The sequence below is a fragment of the Bolinopsis microptera genome, chromosome 1 (assembly GCF_026151205.1).
Source record: "Bolinopsis microptera isolate Bmic1 chromosome 1, MBARI_Bmic_1.0, whole genome shotgun sequence".
Lineage (NCBI taxonomy): Eukaryota > Metazoa > Ctenophora > Tentaculata > Lobata > Bolinopsidae > Bolinopsis > Bolinopsis microptera.
In genome coordinates this window covers 16,961,203-16,989,181 of record NC_087072.1, presented here as the reverse complement: position 1 = coordinate 16,989,181, position 27,979 = coordinate 16,961,203, and the positions used below count along the sequence as shown (strand labels likewise).

At 40.3% G+C, this 27,979-nt stretch overlaps 3 protein-coding genes and 1 long non-coding RNA gene across 5 annotated transcripts in view; 1 reads left to right on the top strand and 3 right to left on the bottom strand.

Moving 5' to 3' along the window:
- The window catches only part of LOC134825991 (lysosomal cholesterol signaling protein-like), a 383,362-nt gene that overhangs the window by 155,089 nt on the left and 200,294 nt on the right, over positions 1-27,979 (top strand). The window lies entirely within an intron of this gene.
- Positions 2,863-4,637, bottom strand: LOC134823497 (uncharacterized). Its single transcript, XR_010161309.1, has 4 exons — positions 4,089-4,637; positions 3,839-3,928; positions 3,636-3,720; positions 2,863-3,461 (listed from the first exon to the last, which is right to left on the bottom strand). It is a non-coding gene; the product is annotated as an uncharacterized LOC134823497 (long non-coding RNA).
- Positions 7,993-27,897, bottom strand: LOC134823888 (histone-lysine N-methyltransferase SETD2-like). 2 transcript variants are annotated; one of them, XM_063835494.1, is made up of 16 exons: positions 27,806-27,886; positions 24,455-24,577; positions 21,923-23,286; positions 21,653-21,763; positions 18,278-18,611; positions 16,119-16,216; positions 13,980-14,145; positions 13,588-13,722; positions 13,236-13,427; positions 12,819-13,068; positions 11,020-12,677; positions 10,592-10,688; positions 9,473-9,653; positions 9,129-9,270; positions 8,791-8,970; positions 8,009-8,590 (listed from the first exon to the last, which is right to left on the bottom strand). In XM_063835494.1, the coding sequence occupies exons 3-16, from the start codon at positions 22,168-22,170 to the stop codon at positions 8,450-8,452; spliced, it is 3,933 nt and encodes a 1,310-aa protein (XP_063691564.1). In that variant the 5' UTR covers positions 22,171-23,286; positions 24,455-24,577; positions 27,806-27,886; the 3' UTR covers positions 8,009-8,449. The 2 variants fall into 2 exon arrangements, with proteins under 2 accessions (XP_063691558.1, XP_063691564.1); XM_063835488.1 differs by lacking the exon at positions 24,455-24,577 and having other exon boundaries at positions 7,993-8,590; positions 27,806-27,897.
- On the bottom strand, positions 22,191-23,311 carry LOC134821201 (germ cell nuclear acidic protein-like). The gene is made up of 2 exons (XM_063831926.1): positions 22,307-23,311; positions 22,191-22,202 (listed from the first exon to the last, which is right to left on the bottom strand). Exons 1-2 carry the CDS (start codon positions 23,309-23,311, stop codon positions 22,191-22,193), a joined length of 1,017 nt encoding a protein of 338 aa, XP_063687996.1.

Genomic DNA, 27,979 nt, shown 5'->3' with positions numbered 1-27,979 from the left:
CCTCGATGAATTTTAAAAACCTCATACTCAAGGAGAAACTAAAAACCATCAGACTCGTTTCCTCTAGAACGGCTTTACTTTTACTGCATACAGATACAGGGTGGGCCAAAAGTCAGTGTGCAAACGTTGGCCTTAATAGCTCAGTCACTGAGTGCCCAATTGAAATACTTCCTTCTGGTATGACTTAGTACCACCACTGGTTCGAGGAATTTGTCAACTCGAAAAATATTCGCGTTCATTTTTTTCAAATGGAGGTTCATTTTCGCATTTATTTGATAGTTTGGATAGTCGGATCAAGCTAAATGTTATTGAATTGTGTTTGGCCATTCGAATTACGTTTGCCCTGAAAGAATTAGAACTGTAGCTTCTCAGATGACCGAGATATGAAGCATAAAGAGTTTATTCATTACGTGTGATCAGCTGATTGGTTTACCTAATCACGTGATAAGGTGACCCCGTTAACTACCCCGTTAAACATTATGGGAATTGTTAAGGGTGCCCAATTAAGGTGTCGTGTCACGGTGTCACATAATCACCCAGTCAATTTTGTTAACGAGATACACAAAATGCTTGTTAACTTCGTCATTTCTAATCCGTTTTGCCTCATGTTTTCAGATCATATGCAACATTTGATAATCTACCGTCTCTGAAAAAATTAGGCGTTTAGGATGTTCAGAGAAAACAATATAGGTGTTTTAATATTGAATGGGCGTGGTCTAAAATATTCGAATTTTCAAATTTTGACGACGGGATCCTCGAACCAGTAAGTACAGTATGCCATCTGCAAAGCAACAGCTCTCAAATATAAAACACGGCGGAGGTATAAGACCCAACGTTTGCACACTGACTTTTGGCCCACCCTGTACAATATACGTAGCCCGCAATTTTTTAGATAAGTATTGACAGCAAAAATAATATTGATAGCAGTTGCTTGCTCTTGTTTGTAGTTTATACATTAAGCAGTATAATAGGCAATCGGTGAGAATATTTGGGGAAATCAGTAAATGAACTGCTAAACAACAGCGAACTGTACCTAAATAATTTTTAGTAGCGCTCGATTCTAAACTAGGTTTCAGAAGTGCGCGCTAGGCTCCAATGTCAAATGTGCAATGTGTCGCAGTTTATTTGTGATTGTACAGCATGTTGTTACCAGTTACCTGGGGACCCCAGGCTATTATATTTATGTTCATAATCATATAAACAGTTTCGGCGGAATGACAGGCTGAGCGCCGCCCAGTAATGTTGTTGCGGGATGCATTAACGGTTGCTCTAACCAGCTGATATGAGCCCTTTCTATTTCTTGGTAAGTTATAAACCTACAATACAAGCGATGCACTACTGGGCCGCGCCGCGCATCAAATTCAAGAAAACAGCAAAGAAAACAACTTGTTAAGTTAACTTTCGTAAAGTTGGGCCGATGAATTTCACCTCCCCTTGCAGCTCTGTCAAGAATTTGCTTAAACAGTCACTTCTAAGAGCTCAAAACAGGTATGGAACTGATTGGTGTGACAAAAATTTCACTGAATTCTGAGTGAGAAGTGATACTTGCCTGTTATTCCCACTTACTGACTGATAATCTTATCTATGGATACCATGCTTGAAATTAGGTAAACAACATAGCACTTCCTAACCAGTCACGTTGAACGCGATCGCCGAATGATAAAACAATATGGGAGCGCGTACAGCATTGCGCGCTGATACTCTAAATACTGTGCGCGTTTCGTCCGGAACCTGGGGGAGTTCCCGCTCTAATATATCTGACGACAGTGATTACTCATTATGAGAACTAACCCCGACCACTTTCCCGGTCGAACCGTAACCAAATCAAACTAATTTATGAACCACGTGTATAGTCCTTGCGGTGCTGAGCCGATGTAAAACTCTTCTGTCTCTTGTTAATATTTTAGTTATACTGTGCATAAAAGTGTGTAGTGACAAGTGTGTAGTGGTAATGTATATTATTTATTATGACGACGCGATATTTATAATGCAGAATTAAAAGCTGCTTTCGATATGACTGGTGGTGGGCTGTCTCCGGCGGGACATAGATCTATATAGGGGGTACCCGGGGTACGAGTTAACGAACAGTGTTCGTGTCCTTCCACAACCCCCTGTTACCTGTGTTTCTGTCGGGGTAGCCTAATTCATCCGTTAGAATCGCAGAGTTAGCGGAGCTCATGATATCTCGCGACGTATGCTGCATGAACGGTGCAAGACTTGCGCCGTTTGTTTCAGCATCCAGTTGCGAGTGCTTGCCCATCGAAAACATGATTAGTGATTGTGGATTTTATTGATATTACTGATTATCCATCATATTCAGTATTAATGTTATCCATTATTTATTTATTGACATCCTTCAGTCTCCAAAACGAGGTGTGAAGGTAAATTAACTTTGAGCCTTGTTTTGGCGACTGCTTAATCGATGGGCAAGTAGGTATTTGTTTTTTAGCAGTGTTGAACATTGAAACAATTATAAAATGTTTATTTTTATCTTATATAACCAATAACGTACAATATGAATGACATATGCTATAGTGACGTAACAAATATAGTGCAAAGAATTAGTAACTTGCGAGATGTGATTTAATGATAATCTTGTCATATGTTGTATGACCCGCCGCGCACGAAGTGCGCGGCTTCCCCTGTAGCGTCGAAGTGACCGTGGGGGTCACGAAGCGACCGTGGGGGTCACCACGTGATACGATGATAATCGACGTTAACATTTTGCAGTTTACAGTTGCACAATGTTGGCGTCGATTGTTACTAACATTTATTTGAATTTAATACAAGTACATGTCACATATAAATTGGGTAGCTGAATGAAACTCGTTGTTATTAACCACGGTACCAAATTAGACAGGTATTAGTTGCTAGCACCGGGTAATAATCACCTCTCCCATGTCCATGATATGTAGTACTTTATTTCCTCCAAGAAATTATTTATTTAGAGCTCCTTTTGACTTGGCTAGAACTATACATGGGAGGCCCCGGTTATATCAAGAGAGTCCGTCTCGGAAGGTTCTGAACCCACGATTGAGCGTCTTAAAACTTTTGTTTTAGGGAAATTATAGTTTTGCTAGAATTCAGAGTTTCATGTTACTTCTTATTTAATTTAGTGCGGTTAGTGATTATAATTCAGACTTTCAATTTTGGTGGGTTAACACAAATTGAAACGACAATATAGAACAAAATATAGAACGACTAATGGTAGTATAATTAATGAGAGAAAACCTTCTTAAATTGAAAAATGGTTATATAACAATGGAAGTAACCTTTTGATACTATACTAATTAATTGAAACGGTAGAAATTCTTCTCATAACCTATTTAAAGGAACTCTAAGTCTATGTTGGTGCAATCACCTTTTGATATGTCTCTCTCTAAGAAATAGTGTAGGAGGGCTGGAATATCACGCGTCTTTGACTGAGTCTCACCGTCAACAGTTTGACTGTCACGAATGGTCTGAAAGCAATATCTTTTAACTATGGCAATAGAAACAATTTATTACGTAACCAACATGAAATCTACTTTAAACCTGCACACGTCTTACTCGATAAACAATAATATAATACTTAATAAATTTACTATTTAAGACAACTACTTATTTTATGCGGACGTTATGACTGAACTAATTACCTCGGTTGACGACGGAGAATCAATTAATCTAGCAGGTATCGGCAAAGGCAGCACGTTCTGAGTAGGAAGATTCGGGTCTATTGACCTGGGAACTGAAACGGAAGTTTGTACAAAGTATATAATTTTGAGAGCACGAAACTACAATTACCAACTATATTCTTAAACCTACTTCATATGTAAAAACTAATGGAAAAGGATTTTACCTCAAGAACAACTTCAATCCGTATAATGGTCCTTCAAGTGAGAGGGAGATCGGGAATCTTATCGTCGTGAGCTTACTTCTACCCGGAAACCTTGGATAGAAAGTAATCAAAGAATCGTGCAAATTACTCTTAAGAGGATTTAAGATGGCAGAACGGTATGCAATCATGAAGGATAATTTATCTATGATAAATGGAATATTAATTATTTGGAGGAGGTATATGTATCTTCTGCTAATTATGTTGCACTTACTTAATAGTCACTGTTCTTTAATGTACGGGGGAATCTATTCGATGTGACGGATCGGATCCACTGCAACCTGGTAAGAATGTACTTTTCAGTGTACTGCATAGAATTTATATGCCTAGAGGGTACGTGAATAAACACTAGAAACATTGTAAATATATATTTCACGTCAGACTCTTTATAAGAAACAAAATACTAATGTGAAAGGCTCACATTAAATTAAGGCAAGGAACTTACTGAAATACTTATAACTGGCAAGGTTAACGTATCCGGGCGGAACCGGCATACTGGACTCTGTTATAAGCACTGCTCTGAAACAAACTTATAAGACTGCACTGACCCGAGAAAGACATCCGATCTCCGATCTCTCTCCCTCTTAACTCCCTCCGACTTTCCCAGAGTCTATCAGTCTGGTTCATCAAAATCAGTAATTAATCATCAAGATCGTTATTGCTCATCACGGTTTAAACTCTGCTATGCTCTGCTAATCATTTATTCTCACAATTCATAGATCTTCGTCTGAAACTGCGATAGGCCAGTCTGCTATCAGGTGATCTTCTGTGGTGTTCTGATTGTACACCTCCATGGAATGTCATCAACCGTGTCGAATTGTCTATTAGTTAAACACAAAACGCTTCATTTTGTTTATCAAACGTAATCTCTTCTCTAATTTAAATACACATCTTATTTCAATGATCTTCTAAACTTAACGATACCTATCTTAAACATAAAATTATTCAAGCTCAAAATGACTGGAATTGTTCATTATTATCTTCAATGGAAATGTGTTAACTATAAATCTAAATCATTTAACTATCTTTTAAAAGGAATATCGGAATTAGAGAGAATTTTGAGGTTCCTTACACTCGTGCCTCAAAATTTTCCGTTATTAGCATTGCAGTGTCCACGCCCTATACTGCGTTAACGACCAAAATTTTCCCAATATGCAATTATTATTTTGCTTCTAAAATTCTCTGATAATTAATAATATATCGTGACATGTAATTGTAAGATAACAAACCTCGCGCGCGCGGCGCTTACACCTGCACCAGAGAATCTCTCAGCAATGTGTGGCTGTCTGCGCGGCGGGCTGTGTATTGCATGTATATAGCTGAATAATTAAATTTAGATTTATTTGTAAATGTATAATAATATTAAATATGTATTGATTGTTTTGTGGTAAATAAAAATTTTGTTTTACTAAAAATTTTGTTTTACTTAATTGATTATTATTATTATTATTATTATTATCAAACATGTCAATCTTACAAATTTCAACAATCCTAAAATAATTTAAAACCAAAACCTGATCCTTTGTAAAATTATATGTCCCAAAAGTCAAATTGACTTGTACTCAAGTATAAAATTGAACAATTTACTCCAATAACCACGGTCACTAGCAAGTTCTTACCTGGGGACCTCAGGCTATCATGTTCATTAACATATAGAATAAAGATTCGGCGGAATGACAGGCTGAGCGCGGCCCGGTAAGCAAGTTCTCTCAAATGGAGAATATCATCATGTGTACCGCGCGTCATACGACTCCAGCAAGATGAAACGCTTCCAGAGGTCAACCTTCAGGTGGTGTCATGTAGGAGGTTACGTCTATGAGCCCCGAGTCTATGTTGATTTAAGATGTCAATTATTCGCAGCTCAGCGAGGCCCAGTAGCTCATTTCGCCGATTTCGTTGCGAGAAGCATTCAAGCGTGCTAAATTATCATTTTTGACGGATGTTACTCGTCTAAATTTCTTCGAAGTAGCGCGCGCCGCTTTCTTCTCGAAATGCCCGACGGCAAGTGCTACGAAGTAGCGCGCGCCGGGCCAGACCATTAACAATGGTCAAAATCATTTCACAGTACTCGATCTTCGAGATTGTTCTAAAAGGGCCCCGACAGTTGAAACCTACTTCAATCGATGCAATGTATTTTCGGACGCTGATTCCGACGACGCCATGAATCATAGTATAGGGTTAAAATGCTCCCCTGCCCTGACAAGATATAATATTGGCGAAAAACTGTCTTGATCACGTGATATGACCGTATAAGGAAGTTAGTCTAATTTCTCGTTATATTAGGGTTTCAGCATATGCTTTTGCTAAGGCCAGGATTGGGTTAGGGTTAGGGTTGGGATCAGATTAGAGGGATAGGGTTTCGAATAGTCGTTCAGGACCAGCTAGAAGTAGAGAACGGGTTGAAAAAGTCACGTGACAGTCGCGTCGAGTGATTAATCATCCGAATAACCACCATCACATAGGGTTAAGATACTCCACTGACGAGATATTGGCGAAAAACTGTCTCGATCACGTGATATGACCGTATATAAGGAAGTTAATCTAATTTTTCGTTAGGGTTAGGGTTTCAGCATATGTTTTTGATAAGGATTGGGTAATGGGTTAGGGTTGTGATCAGATTAAAGGGTTAGGGTTTCGGATAGTCGTTCAGGACCAGCTATATAGAGAACGGGTTGAAAAAGACACGACAGTCGAGTGTAGAGTGATTAATTATCATCCGTAGATCGGTGAGATGCACCACTACTGCCACTGGGCCACAATACAAATGAGGATTGAATACACATTACAATAACGAGTATAACCCGTTAAGTGAGCTGTATACCCATTACCAATTACCTTGCTGGGCGGCGCTCAGCCTGTCATTCCGTCGAATCTCTATGATTATGAACATAAATATAATAGCCTGGGGTCCCCAGGTAAGACAAGTTTAGAAATGCATGATCGCGCTACAACGTCGATCTTAACACTTAATCATAATGTATGTTGTATATATTTTAAAACCGACCCTTGACGTTTGTGATCCCAGATCCGTCAAGGATCGGCCCAATACTAATATATTGGTTTACAAATGGAGCTAGACACACAATCTAACTAATAATCCCAGAATGTGTGTTTTCTGTCTGTCTGTCTGTTTGTAATTTCCGAGCGGCTTAATCAAGAAAACGATAATAGTTGCGGGACTGATTTTTTCGGTAAAGTGCCGACAAAACTCTGACGAAGTTAAATGATAAAGGTTTTTTAAATCGGTCGTTGGTAAGTGGTTTAATTGATGGTTTTGTACCACAAATGTTACATAAAATAGCTTGAGCAGAACGGTAAGAGTTACGGGGCTCGCATATGTAGCTGCATAATTAGTGTAATTGAGTTACCCGGGTAACTCGCTGTCTATACTATAATCTCATTAGGGGAGGGGGCACTGTTTGGACTGCAGAGAGAGAGAGAGAGAGAGTTCATACTTTCATACGACAATGTTATGCATGTTCACAAATATGATAGGCGGGTGTGGTGTTAAGGGTTAATTTCTATTGATTATTGTTTAAGATGTCCTCTGTACTAGTTTCACTGACCCACGCTTTTTAGCATTTATACATTTCGGCCCATTTTATATGTTTGTTCGAATTGCTGTACATTTGTATACTTGCTATTTTGTAAAAGTTTCAAATCAAAATCAGATACTATTACTATTGTTTAAGATACCATTGGATACGTGAGGGCACTCCGAATAGAATTGCTCACCTAATGCGGGTTTTGACTCAACGGGTAAATGCTCCTACCCTTTTAAACTGCGGCAGTGAAATCCCGATAATACCAGGACGGCACTAGGTAGAAAACATGCCACTATCATCACGACACTGTCACTACACTCAGTAATAACAGAAAGAAATACAGAAGTGCAGTGCACCTTGTCGCTTACCTGGGGACCCCAGACGGAATGCCGCCCAGAAACTTGTCACCTGACAGTGTCGGCTAAACAAATACCTTCATACCGTTTGTAAGTCTAGCACCAGTGCTATGTGTGACCATGAAGAAGAAACCGTATCGCATTTTCTAGGTCTTATTTGGTCACAAGTACGTAAATCAGCTATTTGCTATTGTGTGATACTGTCGAATGCGAATGTCGAGGCGTGTTATAATGTATAAATAATATAATCTATTTTAAATTTATATAAAACTGAAAGACCAATCTTGTAGTACACTAAACAGTTATAATTAAATGAATACATGCAAACCAATCAAAATTTAAACACAAGTTCAACTTCAAACATCATAAAGAGCCAGTAGATAGATACGGGTTCACTTGCGGCAATAAATGAAAACAGAGAAGTAGCACTCTTTCGGGTTAACTTTCAAAAGTGATAGTGTACATACAAATATTTGTTTATTTTGCAGACTGTTCGACACAAGTACTCGTAAAAAGGTTATCGAAGCGAAAGTTAAAACTTAAAATGCGGATTGGCTGATCTATTTGTAACAGATTACTGTCTAGATTTTCCAGGTCATGTATTCCGGCGAATAAAATATAAATATTGAGATATCTCGAGAAGTTATAATATCATTACTGTATAAAATATATCGCTAAGTTCTGTGGTAAATGGGCCCGAATTTACTCATATAAGCTGTGATGTATTGCTTGACTCGCTGTTTGAGATTGTCTGTGATTGCAAGCTCGGTGGCACCTTTTCTCGCAAGTTCTTTCTCTGTCAATCCGTGAGTTAACTGAAATAAATCAAGATTCAGGAAAAAAATCCTAAGTCGCATATCAGTGGGGCCCAGGTGAAAGTTTTCTGCATTTGAAATGTCTATACGGGATTCCCACAACTCTTAAAGACACTGGTGCACTGTGAGGTCATACCATCATCTAACAACTTGAAGGGAGCCAAGAAAAGGAGGAATTGTACATTTTGTAGTAGACTCACCTTACGAGCGATGTATTTGAAATCGTTGTTGTCCATAATCCGGCCCACTTTACAGTCCACCTTATTGTACTTTCCCAGCACATTTACCACCAACTTAGCCAGCGAACCCTTGAAATCTGCCATAGCTTTCTTGGTTGCTGGGTCCACCTCAGGCTCTGCCTTTTTGACGGGAGTTGCTTGCTGAAATAAAGTAAAAACATAAAATAATGAAAGTGAAACTTTACATAAACTAGTTAAGTTATCAATTAGGACGAGACTAACTGGCTAACTGGTTACATCGTCTAAATGATACCTACTTTTGGAAGTTTATGTGAGGGCTATACATTAGGTTTACTTACTTTGGGTACTTTAACAGGGGACTCCTCTCTTTTAACTTTCTTTACAACAGGTTGACGTTTAGGTTGTGCTACAGGGGAGGAGGGTGTTTCAATCTTCCTTACTCCTGGCTCCTCAATTACAGGTGCATCCCACTGTGTCTCTCTGTAACAAACAAACATTGATATACTTATATCAATAGAATAACAATAACTAATCATAATATAACATCCACACTAATGAAGGTGCGTGGATGTAAAGTCTTCAGATACAAGCTTTTGGCTGGTTACAGGCCATTTAGAATGTCAACTTAAACTACAAATACAGTGACACAAAATTGTATAAAGACTAAACAAAGTAAACCAACCTGGTAATAGCATGGTAGTAATAAGTCTTCCCTTCAGCATCCTTAGCAGTTCTCCAGTGAGGGGGGAGCTTTTTCTCTTCAGGCTTCACCACTGGTGTAATTGATGAAGGAGCAGGCTTAACTTGAGGCTTCTTCTCCACTTCCGGTTCTTTGGGCAGTGCAGGCTGCGAGACAGGCATACCTAAGGGGAAAAGAAGTCAGCAAACTGAAACAAAGCGCATTCGGATTTCGTACGAACATTTTAAATTCCCGTTCAGAAGCGACCTAAAACCCACATTCACTATAACACCCAACCCACGAGCCGCATAATGTCGTAACGTTGCCTGTTGGCACCCCCCTCCCCCCCCCCCCTTCGCCGAAAAAGCGCCCTCTCCCCTTTTGGCGCCCCCCCCCTAAAATTTAACAAATCATAGTTTTAGAGGATACGCCAGTAAAATCTTTAAAAAAGCGTTTCTAGAGCAAAACGCGTAGTTTTGCTAGTACCTCAGTAAAGTTTTTCAAAATTGTCACACATTCAAACGACGATTGCCCCCCCCCCCCCCGCACAGCAGGGTCAGCGGGGCCATTCGTTACGCCACTGGAGCCGCTTCTGAATGTTACACTTTCGCTTCAAATCAATCAGTGGACAGGCCTAACAAAACGTTCGATTGTCTACGACTAAAGGATTTTATTTGCATACTTTCTCCTAAATCCTTGCTGCATCATTTAAGGGCAAATAAGCTCACGAAAATTGATCTGGGCAACGAAACTTCGGGGTATATAATTCATTGATTCCTGTACATTTTTACAGATTTCGCTAAGGACTCACTTATCTACGGAATTCGTTAATTTTAAAAAATCTCGGTTAAAGTAGGAGTCGGAGTCCCCAATCAGGAAAATGATCGATATTTCAACAAGAATGATGTGCTGCCTTTTAATGCTTATAAATCAAGAGGCTTGCATATAATGAACATATTATGTCATGGATTAGCCACTCTTACAGATGTTTTCTTCAAGCAGTTCCACGGTATTTTGTAGAACTTGAGCATAACAAAAATTATGTTAATTCGAAACTTCCTTAAACATAAAACAGTAGCTACAGCAAATTACGCCACACTTAAACTAATGAAATTAGTTTACCTTGTGAAGATGGAATGGAGGTCGGGAGAACTGGCGCTATTGAGGTGACGGGGGGAGTGGCAGCTAGACCTCCACCTGCTTGGCTCTGGAACATTCCCTGAGATATGTCGGTGTCAGGGGAAGTGAAAGGTAATTACGAGTCATAACCATTTACTTTAACATAATTTATTGCGTACAACCAAATGTGTACGCGACATACCAAGTTGCATACGTATGGTAAAATCTTAGTCGTTATTGTTGAAATGTGCGCACTACGCGCGCTCTTGAAATCGTGTTTTGTACACCAAATTGACATAAAAACTAGCTATATCTCAGTTCCCGCTAGCCACCCTAATTCGATATTATTTCTTGGTTCCACTTCTATCACATAACTTTGTACCAGAAAATAGAGTTCTCTTTAAAGTTATCTGTTAACGGTCTTGACAAACCTGTATTTGTTGAGAAAATGCGATGGGAGTGACAAGTCCACCAGCAAGAGAGTGTTCAGCCATCTGTTTAAACAGTTCTTGAGGCATGGCGTGAACCCCAGGGAATCTGTGGCCCTGGGATGGTAAAGCGTACTGCTGCATTCCAAGACCTGGCTGGTGCATCCTGTGTTGAGGAATGAGTGGTTGAGTCTGAGGCATGCCTGGCATCCTAGAGCCTGCAGGGTGGGAGGGCATTCTAGCACCAGCGGGCATGGAGGGCATTCTACTGCCGGCGGGCATTCTGACACCTGATGGTCGTTGTGGTAAACTGTTATCTGATAAACTAGTTGGGGTCTGGAGTTCTGACTGATGTGAAGTAAATCGGTTCTGCTGGAATCTTAAAGCGTTGTTCCAAGGTTGGTCAAATCGGGACCTCAAAGTCTGTTGAGCACCCCTGTAATCGAATGGCGGGCGCTGCATTCTGCTCATGTCAGTAGGAGGCCTGTAGCGCATGCGCATTGGCGGCCGCTGCTGCAGATTCATATCTGATAGTCCTGGCATGAGGTGGGGTCTGGTTTGTTCTGGCCTTTCAGGACGGGATAGTTCAGATGATTCCGTTCGAGGCTTGAACATGGGTAAAGATCCAGCAAATCTGGGGAAACTGCCAGCATTCCTGGGATTAAAAGGAGGATAGCCAGGCATTCTGTGTGGAGGGTTAGAAAGAGAAGGTGGCATACCAACAGGAAGTGGTAAACTAGCTGGAGGTTGTGTAAAACTTGGCAATTCCGGCTGCTTCTGAATTTCGGGTGATATTCGGATCGGTGGATCCTCAGGTTTAGCTGGTGTGAGAGATTTTGGTAAGGTGGTTGGAAGTGTGGGCTTGTCATCAATATCCATTTTAGTTTCTTGAGTGTGTTTAGTTTCCTGACCTGAATTATTTTCACTTTTTTCCCGCTTATCTCCGCGTTCTTTCGACCCCTTCCTCTCCCTAGACGAGGATCGGTCCTTGCTTTTATACTCATCATCACGTGATCTCGAGGTGTCACGTGATCCTCTGGAAGAGTAACGTGAGCTGTATTCAGTATCGTAGTCTTTCTTGTAATCTCGTCGGTCGTTGTGTCGACCTCTGTCGTCTCGCCTATCATCCCGACGATTGTAGTCTCTCTTATCCCGACGGTCATCACGGCGGTCATCTCTGCGATCATCCCGACGATCGTCCCGCCTGCTGCTGCCACGTTTATCATCCCTGCCCCGGTCATCCCGTCTGCTGCTGCCCCGGTGTCCTTCATCCCTGGACTTGACATCCTTATCCTCGATCTTACTCTTGTCCTTGCTCTTACTATCTTCATTTGAGTCCCACCTACTTTCACCCCTGAGCTTGTTTAGCCTACTCTCGTGGACTACATATCCTTGATGTCGGTCCCCGCCACCACTCGACTGATCCCACTTGTTTTCCCCGGGTTTAATATCCCTATCATCCCGTCGTCTCTTGTTGTCCCTGTTGTCGCGCGACGGGTCACTGTATTCTCGTTTTGTGGAGCCAAATGACATGGGCAACTCGTAGTCAGCTTGATCCACAGAGATTGTTCTAGAAGGGAAGGTGCTCGGGGGTGAGCCCGAAGCCATTTCGTTCGCTGACTGTAAGAATGATCCTAAAGAGAATGTAGCCGGCCCTGAACCTGAAATATGGTACTATTATTACCGTGGCTATGTATGTATGTACAATCCTACTGTTCAAATTATAATCATCTTTGGATAAAGCTAAAAATCAAAAATAAATTCAAGTCTTACAAATAAAAGAAGCTGTTCGAAAGACTCACGAGAACTCAAAGCGACTGGTTTAGTGTCCTTTTTATCCTTCTTAGGTATCTTGAAAACTTCCTTGAGACTGTTCCACTGATCGAGGAGTGCCTGGCCTGTCTCCACAACCTGTCTCTCTGTCTCAATCTCCTCGGCACTCTTCTCTGTTTCTGTTTCTTCTGTTTCCTCGGCAACAGGCGCTGACTCCTCGCTGCTGTCAGCTTGGGAACTGTTACTGCTCTGTTCGTTATCTACCCACTTTTTTAATACCTACACAAGGAAACAGGGCGTTATTGTTGTAAATCGTGCCTATTTTACGTTGGTGATAGGACGTAACACTATCCAGTATCCAGAGCATAATATAGTTCGTACTAATGACTGCAGATCTTGAGAATAGTTGGTAAATCAATGTTCAGGATCGTGTAATTTTAGTGTACCTTGATAACTTTACTGTCCTCGACTGCATTCTTGGTGGATATAGGGAGTCCTTGCAGCGCTCTAATAATAGTTAGTTTATTTTCACCGCGTATCAAAGCAGGATACTCGTTAACGTCAACCATCCAGGACCACATGATGTTAAGACCTTGATAGTTTAAGAATCTCTTCAGTGTTGCTGCCTCTGATGTACTCTGCAAACAAAAATGTGAGATTCTAATTTTCTATTCAAACAATAATTCAAACTTCACGGTCGATAATTAGGTAAGATAAATTAGTACGTGTCATGAGCTCTCGTAAAAAATGCGGAATTCATCTGGAAGATTTCCCAAAGAATGTAGGAAGTAAGGTAACCTGTATAGTTTTGAGGATGAGTTGTCTGTGCTCGACACTGTCAGTTTGTACCATTAGTCTGCTAAGTTGCAACGCGTTATCAGGTGATGATAAGCTGCCGTCATCACGCGTTATCCTGTTCAGTGACTGCTCCAGCTGTAAGGGGACCAGTATTAGAGGAGGGGCCTGGTGTATTTACAGACAAACTTTCAAAATTTAATAGAATAGAATCTTCTCCAGGATTTGGTCGATAGTTAAAATTCTTTGAGAATAAAATGATATAAAGTGCGTATCTTCCACATTATACACATTGTACCTACAGACATAATAAATAGTAGTAAGTAGTAACAAGTTGACAGATTAAAACCTTATAGGCTTATAACGCTAACAAGGCTCGCACAATTCACTCTTACCGTGTCACTTTCTTTCTTCTTGGGTCTGGGACTATTAGTAGTGGGACTGCTAGTGTCTTCTCTCTGAGGACTCTCTCTCTCTGGTTTGGGAGCTAGTTCAGATAGCTTCTCTCCCAGGGTCCCCCTACACTTGTCACTACCACAGTAACACTTCTGAACATCGTCTCTGTGGGGGGAGGGGTGCAGTGTTATTCTCTGGGGGAGGGGTGCAGTGTTATTCTCTGGGGCCGGGGAGGGGTGCAGTATTATTCTCTGGGGGAGGGGTGCAGTGTTATTCTCTGGGGGAGGGGTGCAGTGTTATTCTCTGGGGAGGGGTGTAGTGTTATTCTCTGGGGAGGGGTGTAGTGTTATTCTCTGGGGGAGGGGTGCAGTATTATTCTCTGGGGGAGGGGTGCAGTATTATTCTCTGGGGAGGGGTGTAGTGTTATTCTCTGGGGGAGGGGTGCAGTATTATTCTCTGGGGGAGGGGTGCAGTATTATTCTCTGGGGAAGGGGTGCAGTGTTATTCTCTGGGGGAGGGGTGCAGTGTTATTCTCTGGGGGAGGGGTGCAGTGTTATTCTCTGGGGGAGGGGTGCAGTATTATTCTCTGGGGGAGGGGTGCAGTATTATTCTCTGGGGAGGGGTGCAGTGTTATTCTCTGGGGGAGGGGTGCAGTGTTATTCTCTGGGGGAGGGGTGCAGTGATATTCTCTGGGGAGGGGTGTAGTGTTATTCTCTGGGGGAGGGGTGCAGTGTTATTCTCTGGGGAGGGGTGTAGTGTTATTCTCTGGGGGAGGGGTGCAGTGTAATTGTCTGGGGAGGGGTGCACTATTATTCTCTGGGGGAGGGGTGTAGTGTTATTCTCTGGGGGAGGGGTGCAGTGTTATTCTCTGGGGGAGGGGTGCAGTGTTATTCTCTGGGGGAGGGGTGCAGTGTTATTCTCTGGGGGAGGGGTGTAGTGTTATTCTCTGGGGGAGGGGTGCAGTGTTATTCTCTGGGGAGGGGTGTAGTGTTATTCTCTGGGGGAGGGGTGCAGTGTTATTCTCTGGGGGAGGGGTGCAGTGTTATTCTCTGGGGGAGGGGTGCAGTATTATTCTCTGGGGGGGGGGGGGGTGCAGTATTATTCTCTGGGGAAGGGGTGCAGTGTTATTCTCTGGGGGAGGGGTGCAGTGTTATTCTCTGGGGAGGGGTGTAGTGTTATTCTCTGGGGAGGGGTGTAGTGTTATTCTCTGGGGGAGGGGTGCAGTATTATTCTCTGGGGGAGGGGTGCAGTATTATTCTCTGGGGAAGGGGTGCAGTGTTATTCTCTGGGGGAGGGGTGCAGTGTTATTCTCTGGGGGAGGGGTGCAGTGTTATTCTCTGGGGAGGGGTGTAGTGTTATTCTCTGGGGGAGGGGTGCAGTGTTATTCTCTGGGGAGGGGTGTAGTGTTATTCTCTGGGGGAGTGGTGCAGTGTAATTGTCTGGGGAGGGGTGCACTATTATTCTCTGGGGGAGGGGTGTAGTGTTATTCTCTGGGGGAGGGGTGCAGTGTTATTCTCTGGGGGAGGGGTGCAGTATTATTCTCTGGGGAGGGGTGTAGTGTTATTCTCTGGGGGAGGGGTGCAGTGTTATTCTCTGGGGGAGGGGTGCAGTGTTATTCTCTGGGGGAGGGGTGCAGTGTAATTCTCTGGGGGAGGGGTGTAGTGTTATTCTCTGGGGGAGGGGTGCAGTGTTATTCTCTGGGGGAGGGGTGCAGTGTTATTCTCTGGGGGAGGGGTGCAGTGTTATTCTCTGGGGGAGGGGTGCAGTGTTATTCTCTGGGGGAGGGGTGCAGTGTTATTCTCTGGGGGAGGGGTGCAGTGTTATTCTCTGGGGGAGGGGTCCAGTATTATTCTCTGGGGGAGGGGCGCAGTGTTATTCTTTGGGGGAGGGGTGCAGTGTTATTCTCTGGGGGAGGGGTGTAGTGTTATTCTCTGGGGTATTTAATAGTTGTAATTGGATAATGGATATAATAAGTATTAAAATATATTGATCCATTGTGCTCTCTAAATTGTCACATCTTCACATATTTCACAGAATCTTTAATTGATTGTGTATCCTTTAAAGAAGCTGTCAAAATGCAGTAAGTACTATTTATAAAGAATATGATGATGAGAAGTTATAAATAGACAGGTACTGACCCGTATCTTTGGTATTGATAGTCGAATGAAAGTTCTGCTCCTTTTTTAATACTCTTCAAAGCAAAGAATCCTATTCTCAGCACTCCGTTTACTCGCCACTGCAATGGAGGAAAATGTCACTCATATTTAGAATAAATATTATAAAGGGTGTTGATGTGGAATAACAGATATTAGTAGATAATATAAAATGTTTATAGATCAGCAATAGCAGCAAATCTGGGGAAACTTGGTGGACATTGACTTTTTTCACATAATTTGAGTATGTTGACTTCAACATTATGTTGCAGCTCATTGTGGTTAATCTCAATGTTGGAGTGATGTTTTTCTGGTGCACAAAACACTACAGTATGGTTATGTTGAATAATTGTGGTTAATGGGTCATCTATGTGGCCACTATGGTGGTTAAAATACCAGTTTTAGGGTTAACCACCATTTTTAGATATGATATTATGAACTGAGTAGTCATTATATTGAGATCATATCATGGTGCAACTATCACAAAAGTTTTCAAACCTCATGGGGGGCATTTTGTGGTCCTAATGGTGGTTAAATTTAAGATGAACGGTGAGCTATAAATATTGCTCCGATTATAGATGTATAGTGGTGGTTGTTCATTTGTGCATGGATGATAATTTTTTATCACAAATGTGCAATTTAATAGTATGGTTGATTAGAGGTGGTTAATATTCGTAAAAAGTGCTAAAAAGATGGTTAAAATGTCAAAATTTGTTGTTAACCACCAATCAAAACATTATTAATGATTTTAGTCAACATTTTCTGGTCAACAAAGGACATTTGAAGGGTCTTGATAAAATTTTTCAAGAAATGTTGTCATAAAAGTGGTTAAAAGGGCTATATTACTTGCTAGGCTGTTGAACAAGGCATCTATTAAAGTGAAAAGTAACCACAATATGAACTTCAGATAATGGTTTGCTATCCAAATGAGTGTATATTTGTTTGCAAATCCATAATTGACCCCAAGTTCATGCATTATGATCAATGTGCAGCTATGGTGGTTAAAATGTCTCGAAAATACCCTATATTTGCACTAATTAACCATTTTTAGAGCACATATTAGCTTTGTAAAGCTATAGCTGGCCATGCTACATTATCTAGATATAACTACCTGCTCATTTATATGACCAGAAACATTGCTGAGTCCTATGTTGTGTCCATCATGGTTAATAAAGGTCTAAAATTGACCAAAATCAGTGTTTTTGGTCGTTTTAACCACCATACGGCCACACATTTTGTTGCATTATCTTTAAAATCACTTATTATCCTCCAGCTATCTCTCATAATCAAATATCAAAACAAAATAAGGCACAAAAAGTTCGGAGGTTGCTGAATAATGGTTAATTTGTGATGGCTTCTGTTGACCGAAAGTCCAAAATAAACATGTTTTAACCACATTGAGGCCACATCTAAGGTTTTATGGTATTGGGACCATAGTCAAAAGTTTTGGGCACCTGAATGGTGACCTCTGCTTTTGAAATTATGGTGATATTTCAATGCTGTGCCATACCAGGTGGTTAAGTACGCGCTAGCGCGCGCGCACGCGTACAAACATGGTTTTTTTGATATACCACAGTTGGTGGTTAACTGTTCTACATCAAACCTTCACTAAAAGTATTGGGCACCATAGTGGTGACATAATATATAAAGAATTTAAGCCTAGACTAAATATGTTGGCCTACAGATGGTTAAGTACGCGCTAGCGCGCGCGCACGCGTACACTATAACATAAACAAATAAACCACTCCACAGACCACATTTATTAATTTTTTTAATTTCCTTCTTCAACTATGTGTCAATGAACCATTTTTGTTCAATAATGACCATCAATATTAACTGTAGTACTTATATCTTCACTGTAGTAAGGGTTTGGGTGTTAGAGGTATAAAAAATGTCCACTAACAAATCAGTCATTTTTCGACTACTTAACCACCTAACTCAGCACCATAATGTTCTGAGATTTTTTTCGTTGCACTATCATGAAGCTATGACATTTTTGGACCTATGTAAATAATCAGATTACTAAAATTCATAATCTTAGATTTTTAAGGGGGGGTTAAATGCTTCAAATTGGTGTATTTCAAAGTTTCCCCAGATTTGCTGCTATTGCTGAGATGCGATTAAGAGAATTGTTGCATGCTTACCTTTTGTGTTTCAGAGTTGGGTTCACAGCTGTGGTTGATAAATCTAGATAGATTACCCTTAATCTGAGCATCAATAATCTCATCTTTACTAATAGTCATGAAATAGTAATGCCTGTTCCTCTTTTTGCCGTACGCGTCCATCCTCTTAGTAAAATCAGCCTGGTTCACTACCTCGCCACAGTACTCCATAATGAAGTCCCCAGGTATGATATCTTGAGAAGCTTTCAGCCCCCAACCTTTGGCCCCAGTGTAAAAGGGTTCACATTTGGCGTATTCCGCTTTTTGAAACTTTTTATTTTTGCACAGATCACCACAGACACATAGACTGGAATTACTGAAATAGATCAATTGTTAGTCAAAACAGAGCACACCTACACTATCTATTAATCTTATGTCTATAGCTTTTATAATATTAAAATTACATCATATTATCTATCTTTATCACATCTTACATAAGAAAAGAAATGAGGTGATCCATTAAATTGTACTATGTACATGGATATTAGATAATTTGATAATAGTACAGGGAAATCCGTCTGAAAAAATCGATCTGCCGACACACAAAGCTTACAAAGGATTTTTGACGTTTTTGAGTCCTAATAGATGTCCTTTATGGCTGACCAACTTTTCCAAACTTTTCCACGTGTCTTAAGGCCACTTTTTGCCACTTTACCACTTTTTACCACCTTTCTTGTTTGTCAAATATCTTTAGTTGTGAACATTGTAGAAAGTTGCAGATTAATCGAGGGTGTTCATATTATCAGGAAGAAAAACTTTTGTGGAGACAATTTTTACCTCAGATAATCAATTAATTGGATAATTATCAATTAGCTAATTAGCAAAAATTTGAAATTTTTTTATTGGCTCAAAATGATCGGAAGAGCTTAAAACACGGAGAAAAGTAGTTTTTAGAAAAACTTCGAAAATTTTTCACTCACATTTTTTTTTCAAGACTTGGAAAAAATTTCGAATTTTCGAATTTTTTTTTCGACAAAAGTTATCAAATTGCATGAAACGTGGAGTAAAATGCTTTTAAAAAACAACTTCCTGAATTTTTGTTTTCAAGAATACTAAAATCACTTATATTTGTAGTTGGAGTTCAGTAAATCTCGGCAGATTTTAGTAATCAGGAATTACTAAATCGAAATAAATAAAAGGACTGAAACTGAAAAACTGTAACCACAGGATATTAGAGTTTCATAATTAATTACAGTACATCCTTATCGATTTTTACAGAAACTCCACCAAAGGCACATTTAAGATCGAACCGATAGCCTGCTCATGCTGTACTACGATAATCGCATAATATGTAATAAATAAAACCTCTCTGAGTCTGTACCGTCAATCGTGCTAATCTGAACCGGCCTACCTGGACTACAATCTAACTCTTATTTTCCTCAATAATTAGACCAAGATGTGCAAGAAATGTGATTTATCATAGCTCATATTGCATTTAGTGGGTGATGTAAGTACTTATCGAGCTGTATTCAATCATACTTTTGTATTAAATGGCCCTTAATGCGGTATATGAAACGCTTTATACCTCGATAGACCCGGTATAGTTTATCACGAAAAAGTCTACTTGGCCTCATTTACAGCTCGAAGAAGGCAAGAAAAGACGATGGATACCAAGGAAGAGCTAGGAAGTAGGAAGCCAGTGTAAATACACCTTCCAACATCTACTGTGACTTGTTTTGTATTGTTCTGCATACCGCTTCAGTCGCTATGTGAGATACCTCAAATCACTCCAATATGTCAAGGTCGGCTAAAATCAAAAAGAGTAAGATACGGGCAAAGGTAAGATCTAGATACAAGCGTCGGGCATGGGAAAGAGCCGCGGGGTAGTAAAGACGGTGATAATTATGTTGGTTTGCAATCCTGATGTTGTGAAGTAAAAAGACAGGTTCTAGCCGCAGAATATTTTGGGGTCATGATGATCAGCTCGGGATCAATGTGGGACGGATCGAAGAGCATTAAAATGAGCAAGTTGACATTTCAGGCTTTCTGATCTTTTCTTGCCTTCTTCGAGCTGTCAATGAGCCATGAGGACAAGTAGAAGTTTTCGTGATACAGTAAAACCTCTAGCTCTCTATACCAGCCTTTCGCGGGAGAAACGAGAAATGTACGGTATAGTCTATAGATTTATAGAAACACCCCGATAAAGAGCGTTTCATATACCGCATTAAGGGCCATATAATGTACACGTATTGTGTCTTATTGTGATAGTGTGATTGAAAACAGCTCGATATTATTTACACACCCACCACATGCGATAGCATTTGGTGGGTAATGTAATTATTATGAGCTATGATAAATCGTATTTCTTGCACAACTCGGTCTAATTATTGAGAGAATAAGAGTTAGATGGTAATCAAGGTAGGCCGGTTCAGATTAGCACGATTGACGGTACAGACTCAGAGAGGTTTTATTTATTACATAGGTTCCGTACAGGCTCAACTCTACACCCATGTCAATATGTTAATATGTTCATATGCAAGCCTCTTGATTTATATTATGCGATTATCGTAGTACAGCATGAGCATTGAGCAGGCTATCGGTTCGATCTTAAATGTGCATTTGGTGGAGTTTCTGTAAAAATCGATAAGGATGTACTGTAATTAATTATGAAACTCTAATATCCTGTGGTTAAAGTTTTTCAGTTTCAGTCCTTTTATTTATTTCGATTTAGTAATTCCTGATTACTAAAATCTGCCGAGATTTACTGAACTCCAACTACAAATATAAGTGATTTTAGTATTCTTGAAAACAAAAATTCAGGAAGTTGTTTTTTAAAAGCATTTTACTCCACGTTTCATGCAATTTGATAACTTTTGTCGAAAAAAAATTTCGAAAATTCGAAATTTTTTCCAAGTCTTGAAAAAAAAAATGTGAGTGAAAAATTTTCGAAGTTTTTCTAAAAACTACTTTTCTCCGTGTTTTAAGCTCTTCCGATCATTTTGAGCCAATAAAAAAATTTCAAATTTTTGCTAATTAGCTAATTGATAATTATCCAATTAATTGATTATCTGAGGTAAAAATTGTCTCCACAAAAGTTTTTCTTCCTGATAATATGAACACCCTCGATTAATCTGCAACTTTCTACGATGTTCACAACTAAAGATATTTGACAAACAAGAAAGGTGGTAAAAAGTGGTAAAGTGGCAAAAAGTGGCCTTAAGACACGTGGAAAAGTTTGGAAAAGTTGGTCAGCCATAAAGGACATATATTAGGACTCAAAAACGTCAAAAATCCTTTGTAAGCTTTGTGTGTCGGCAGATCGATTTTTTCAGACGGATTTCCCTGTACTATAAGTCAAGCCATTCATTACAATATGACATGAAATACAATATCTCACGTGAAGATACAATTACTAACCATTCTATCATGAGGACTCTATTAAGACAATTGTCAGAACAATGTGTAGAGGGATCTTCAGCACTGAACTCGCACAAACAGACCATCTTCTTGTCTTTGCGTGATCTCTGCCTGTACACATATCTTTAGTTTTGTTAGTTAACACACCAATTTGTAATGTGTTTAATATCAGATTCAATTCTGACCGATATGTGGACTTTGAATGGACTTTAAGATTCGTAAGAAAATAAATAAAGCTAGAAATAAGCTAGATTAAGATGATGAACTTACTTAGAAGCTGAGACGTATTCGTTTTCTGTCATCATATCAAAGGGAGGTACACACTCCTCAGAAGTGACAGACTCAAAGGACAGATCAGCAGATGTGACACTGGTTATTTCAGCAGATTGTTTGGTAGGAGACGAAACAGGGCTGGGAGTTCGAGGAGAGAAGGGTTGGTCTGCAGGAGCTGGTCCTGTGGGGGTTCGGGGACCTTCAGATGGGGAATCTGTGGCGTTCTGTCGGGGTCCTAGGACCATGAGTTGGGGTCTTGGGGCCTTCAGTTGGGCTCCTGGAGCCTCCGGTTGGGGTTTTGGGGCCTTCACTTGGGCTCCTTGGAAGCTCTGTTGGGGTCATGGGTCGATCTGTTGAGTAGGATGGTGTGGTAGGCCGTACTGAAGAAACTGTATCTTCAGGAGGAGGAGTTTCCTCTGTTCTCTCCTCTGGTTCCCTTTCTGGTGGGGTGCAGGGTTCAAAGTTCTCAGGGTTGTAGTCAGGACGAGGTGAGTAAGATGTCATCGTCTCGTTCACCTCTCCTTCCGGAGACCTGATAGTCTCGTCAGGTAGGTATTCTTGTCTGGAAATATCCAGATCGTCCTCATCTTCTTCTGGTTTCTCTTCCTCATTCCTACTCTCCAGTTCTGTTTCTTCAGCTTGAGTGTCAAGTGTCTCATCATCATGTTCCCGCTCATCTTCAGAAATCGTCTCCTTCTTCTCTAGAAGCTGCTCGTTTTTTCCGGTTAGTTTCGCTTCCTCTTTCTCATAATCAGATATAGGCTCATGATGCTGAGCAAACACACCACCCTCAGCCTCCTCACTCTCAATCTTACAAGTTTCTTCTTCGGGTTCCATATCTTCATCTTCACTGATAGCATCGTGCTTTGCAGACTCCATATATTCTTCTCTAGATTGTTGGTGTTCATTTCTGTCACTTGTCACATCTCCCTCGCCAGATACCGCAGGACTGACAGGATTATTAAACTCTTCTTCCTCATCATCCTCTCCGGGACTCATCGCATCTTCTGGATTCTTCTCGTCAGGGTTAGAATTCTCATCCATGTACACGTGATCTGGAACATCACGAGATGTTTCCTCGTCGTCTGCCTCTGCTCCGTTAGAATTGTCGTCACCATTAGCTATGGACGTGTCGTTACTGGAGTCCCGCTTAACATGCCCTGTTACGTCATCATTGAACTCTGTGACGTCATGAAACTGTTCTTCATCAGAGCTGGCCGGATGAGACTCGATCTGTTCCTCTGGTGACACGACCTCGTCGTAGTTCACATCGGAGTCCTCGTCTCCGGAGAGGTTTCCTGATTTCTTGGTTTGTTCGGGACTCTCTACAGCTCCAGCTCCACCCTTGTTAGACCTCAACTCTGAAATACAGATTAAATCAACCATCTCACCATTGTATTTTCTTTTTCATCAACTCAAAAATGATAACGTTGTTCGCCTATGTGCTACATTGTGTCATTGTGTAGCCCATTATTCAATTAAAAATGTACGCCTTACTTTCTCTGACAATTTAGGGATCATTCTGCAGATTCTAAGAATAAGTTTTGTGTAATATTCGGTTTCGTCTAATCATAAACTTTGTATGCTTCCTTTGAACGTTTGTCATAAAATAACGGATCTGAATTTTTAAATCGCGTGTACCATTCGAGATTACTGGCAAGTTTGTTAAATTATATATTATTCCCGTTGGACCCACATCCAGAAAACAGCAGTCTGGCAGTCTGACTGCGAGGAAATTTTTGATTTGAAAGGAAATTTGGAGCCAGAGAGGACATTTTTAGAAGATCTTACCGTTTTTCCCCAGGGCAAAGAAAAGTGTTAGGGAGACGACACTGGACTGCGAGGAAATTTAAAACTGTCTGGTTGCGGGCCGTTATATATTAGTTTCTAATATGGACTAATGATCCCAAAATATGATCAAAATCGAGCTAATTTTGTCGAAGTAATCGTGTGGTGATTAATTCTTTTTAAATTTTGCGGTATTTCATGCTAAATTTTAAACTAGATGGCAAGCTGTATGGTCATTCATTGTGCACGCATTTAAAATTAGATTACAGTACAACTTCAAAGACAAATTTAAATGATCTAGAATATGCTGCACTAATTATGACGAATGGATTATGAAGAGCTGAAAGACGGGATCAGGGAGACACATTTACTATGGATCATTACTAATTATTGTTAATTATTGTGAATTATAACTAATTATTGTGCTGTAAATAACAAATTAAGCGCTGTGCTGTGAGTTATGGAATGTAGCCCATAAAATATGGAGTTTGGAAACTTTAGCTTCAATTAATCAGCATTCCAGTCTATTTGATTTATGGATCGTCTTAAGAATGTTCATTGAAGATCGATAATGGCCACTAAACGGCCTAAAGAAAATTTTATAGAGGCATTGCAAAAATGATATTTAAGAGTAAATCATTGCATTATACACACAAGTGGTATATCATAGGAATTTTTGTTACGATAATCAAAACATGTAAAAAAGTGATTAACATGCTGCTAGAATTTGAAAGCACTCACAGGATTGTGTTTTAGAGCTAGCCACTAGAAGGTGCTGATAAGTGTCGTCATAGTGCACTGTGTCCAGTAGCCGAGAGCGAGTGTGCATGGTGTGTGACACGTGGAATTATGTTTCCTCGGACACTGAAATTATATGAACTTTAACAATTAAGTTTATATCATAGCGAGGTATTGCAAATGTTTTTTGGGAGTAAATCTTAAAATCAAAACATTTATTATATGACAGGACAGGACAATGTTTACAAGTTTTTAGTACATTATACGTTTTGATGTGACATAGTTTCTTGGAGAGCAGGTTTTGGGGGATTTTATAGAGGATTTTTAAAGAGTTTATCAGAGAGTTAGCTTTTTTTGGGGTCACGAAATCCTCTCCGAACCTCCACGTGGTGTGGCCTGGTTGGCACTAACGGGTGGTGTGCTCTCTTGTTGAGTACAAAGGTTGGGACTTGCCAACTCAAAGTTCCCATAGGAACCAGGAAGTCAACACTAACAGCTACCAAGCACCAGGAAATTTCTCTTTCAGATATCAGGTTACAAGATAGTACACACACAAACGACGATACGTTAGACACAGATACATAGCTCTAAGAGCTATTAAATCACCAGGAAATTCTCTTTCAGCTTTCAGGTCCCATCGAAGTCACCCACCACAGAGCTAGGGATCCCAATTCGCTCATCCTGACTACAAGGACACACTGATAATGAGTAGTCTTGGCACTTCTCCCTCCAGTAACCACTTTTCAGGTCTTTTCAGTTAAGACAGCTAATGCGTTAGGGCTGACACACGCTAGACACAGGCTCGTGATAAGACAGTGTTAGGGATGTCAACTCTGACTACGAGGACACACTGATAGCGAGAATTCCTGGCACTTCTTCCTCCAGTAACCACTTTTCAGGGGACCGGGTTAGCTTTGCCACACTCTTTATTGAAGTGTGACTGGACGCTCTACAATCATCTAGTAGCAGCAGAGTTTGACTGACACCCCTACTGCAACTGCTTCTATTCAGTTCTACAGCGGAAGTTCTCAACACTCGAAAACAGTTCATCTCGGACATCCTGCAGAGATGCTTTTTCACAGCCTGCCCCATTACACGGGGAACCCTTAGATCTACAGTACCCTGGTGGACAGCATAGCTCACTAAAGCATAGTGGACTTCTTTAGTTCTGTGACGCAAAGCTAACCGGACCAGGAATAAACATCATTGCAATGCTTAGGGGATGCAAATAGGACATACAACGTTTAACGATTTACTCGAACTTTTGATTCATTTTTTAGCTCGACGATACATGGTATCATTTCAGGACAGATATTCCTTCTTCAGGTTCATTGAGGAAATTGTACCCGCTATTTGCGTTATACATGGCAAGTATCTGGACTAATGATAACTTAGGATCTCAGATTCCCAGGCTGCATTTAAAGCGCTTAACAGCACCAGTTTTAACTCCAGGTTTGTTCTGAACATCTCAGACCAACTCAACTCACTATGTATTCTCATCGAGTAGAACTCCAGGACATGAAGGAGTATACGGTAAAGAACTAGCGGACGAATTCGCAAGGGACGATCAATCCAACAACATCCCCATAGGACCAGAACCCTTCCTCCCAATTAGGCCACACTCAGTGACAAAGGAACATTCCACTTGAGATGTTCCTCCACAAATATAAATACAGGAACTTTAATTTTTCTGGAACTCACATCAGATGGCTTACATGGTCGCTTTCAGGATAGGTCACAGCCCACTAGTTTATTTTCAGAACGTTGCAAACAACGTCAACTTCGAGACGCAAGATTGTGAACACTTTTCAGGGGAAGCAGAAACATCCCAGCACCTCCTCTGCAAGTGCATCCAGATCATGACGTTCAGAATGAGGATAATTGGTAAACTCTACCTTAAAAACAGTAAACTACAATCATATCTTCAAATTTGTGGAACAGTCGACAAGACTGGATAGGGAAAACCCTTTTGGGTAACCTCCTAGGATTCTTCGCCAGGAACTTTCGCTAAATCCCATACTAGGAACTCAACCTAGGCCCATCTCTGCATAGAGACATATCTCCCAGGCTTTGACCTTGCTCGGAAGTCCCTTGTCTGCCCGCAGAAGTACTACAACGGAAGTGGGTTTGCTCTGAGACAGGTAGTGACAGCTTCAAGACTCCAGGGGTCTGTTGCATTGATATTTATTATTTTATGATTTCGTATATACTTTGGGAGTCCTGGCGTGCAGCTAGCAGGAGTTGCATTCTGTGGGCACGGTGAGAAGGCCTCCATCTTTTAGTAAGAGGCCAGAAACCGTTGACCAGAACAGAGAGAGAGAGAGAGAGTTAGCTTTTTTGAGGAATGACAGACTTGAGGTTATAGGACGTGACCCTTATCAAATTATGTAATTTTAGTGTCGATGATTTTCGAATGTTAAATTTTTAATAGTTTTATTTTTATCGCTGAGGAACATGTACTCAGCTTAAAAATCGGAGCCAACAATTTTATAGGACAATTTCTAGTTTAAAACTTTGATAGTGATTAAAGAGGGTGGAAATGGTTGCACAATGCGGTGACTCAACATAATTGCGGTCAGTTTGGCGCCCTAAATGGTTACGCAATATAATGCAAAGTAAGCCAAACATTGCAAGTAATTTCTGATGGCTATCAAGAGGAAAAACGGAACGCACAATGCAATGCAGTGATCGAACACGCCAAATTGAAATAGTTTTCTCACGTCTTAGAGTAAAAAACGGCTACAAATTGTTTCCGGCCAAAGTCAGAATTCTGATTCGGTCTAACAGCTGCGCTGTAAGCCAAAAATTTCCAAAATCTTTCGACGGCCAGATTAGCACAATTGAGAGTCTAATTGAGAGTCCATGTATTCAGTATTGCTAGTAATTTTGCCAGTAATTTTCGACAGTCGTGGTACGAAAATGGAATGCATTAAATTTTACCGGTATTTTAGGAATTCCACTGCATTTCAAGTTAATAAAATTTTTATCGTAGAGAAAGTATGACGAGAGAAAAACACAAACTTGAATACATTACAGAACATTAACACAATTTGTAAAACAATCAATACTCTAATTTACTAATATATAAGTTAATATATAACTTATTACATAACTTAAAAATCTTCATTTCCATGTAACATATCCTGCTAATTACTAAAACCTTGAAAGAAATTCTGTTTAAATATGAAGTGCAAAAGTTAACGTGGTTTTGAAGTGAAACCGACGATTGACATTTTCAAGTAAAAATTCTCGAAATCATTTAAAATAAAAGCATGCATGTGTAAAAAATTAAAAAACAGATATTTTATTACTTATCATGATACTTTATTGGAAATTTATTGGAATAATGCTCACCAATGTTTTCGTCGTTATCCGATGAGGGCGAATAGGCGTCCATACCTTCCATCTGCCACTACTCATGTACCTAGATAATTGGATCATTAATTAGTTAATTAACAGACGGACCAAATGAATCATTTAACATTTTCCATGATGGATAGTTTTGGTTAGATATGGTAAATCTATTCA

Bases quoted from the DNA above. Each gene is read 5' to 3' on its own strand.
- LOC134823888 (XM_063835488.1), bottom strand. From the start codon at position 22,170: ATGGTCCTAGGACCCCGACAGAACGCCACAGATTCCCCATCTGAAGGT. The intron at 21,764-21,922 runs GTAAGTTCATCA...ATATGTGTACAG, and splicing joins GAATACGTCTCAGCTTCTAA to GCAGAGATCACGCAAAGACA. The intron at 9,271-9,472 runs GTTGGTTTACTT...TGTTTGTTACAG, and splicing joins TACTACCATGCTATTACCAG to AGAGACACAGTGGGATGCAC.
- LOC134821201 (XM_063831926.1), bottom strand. From the start codon at position 23,311: ATGGTTGATTTAATCTGTATTTCAGAGTTGAGGTCTAACAAGGGTGGA.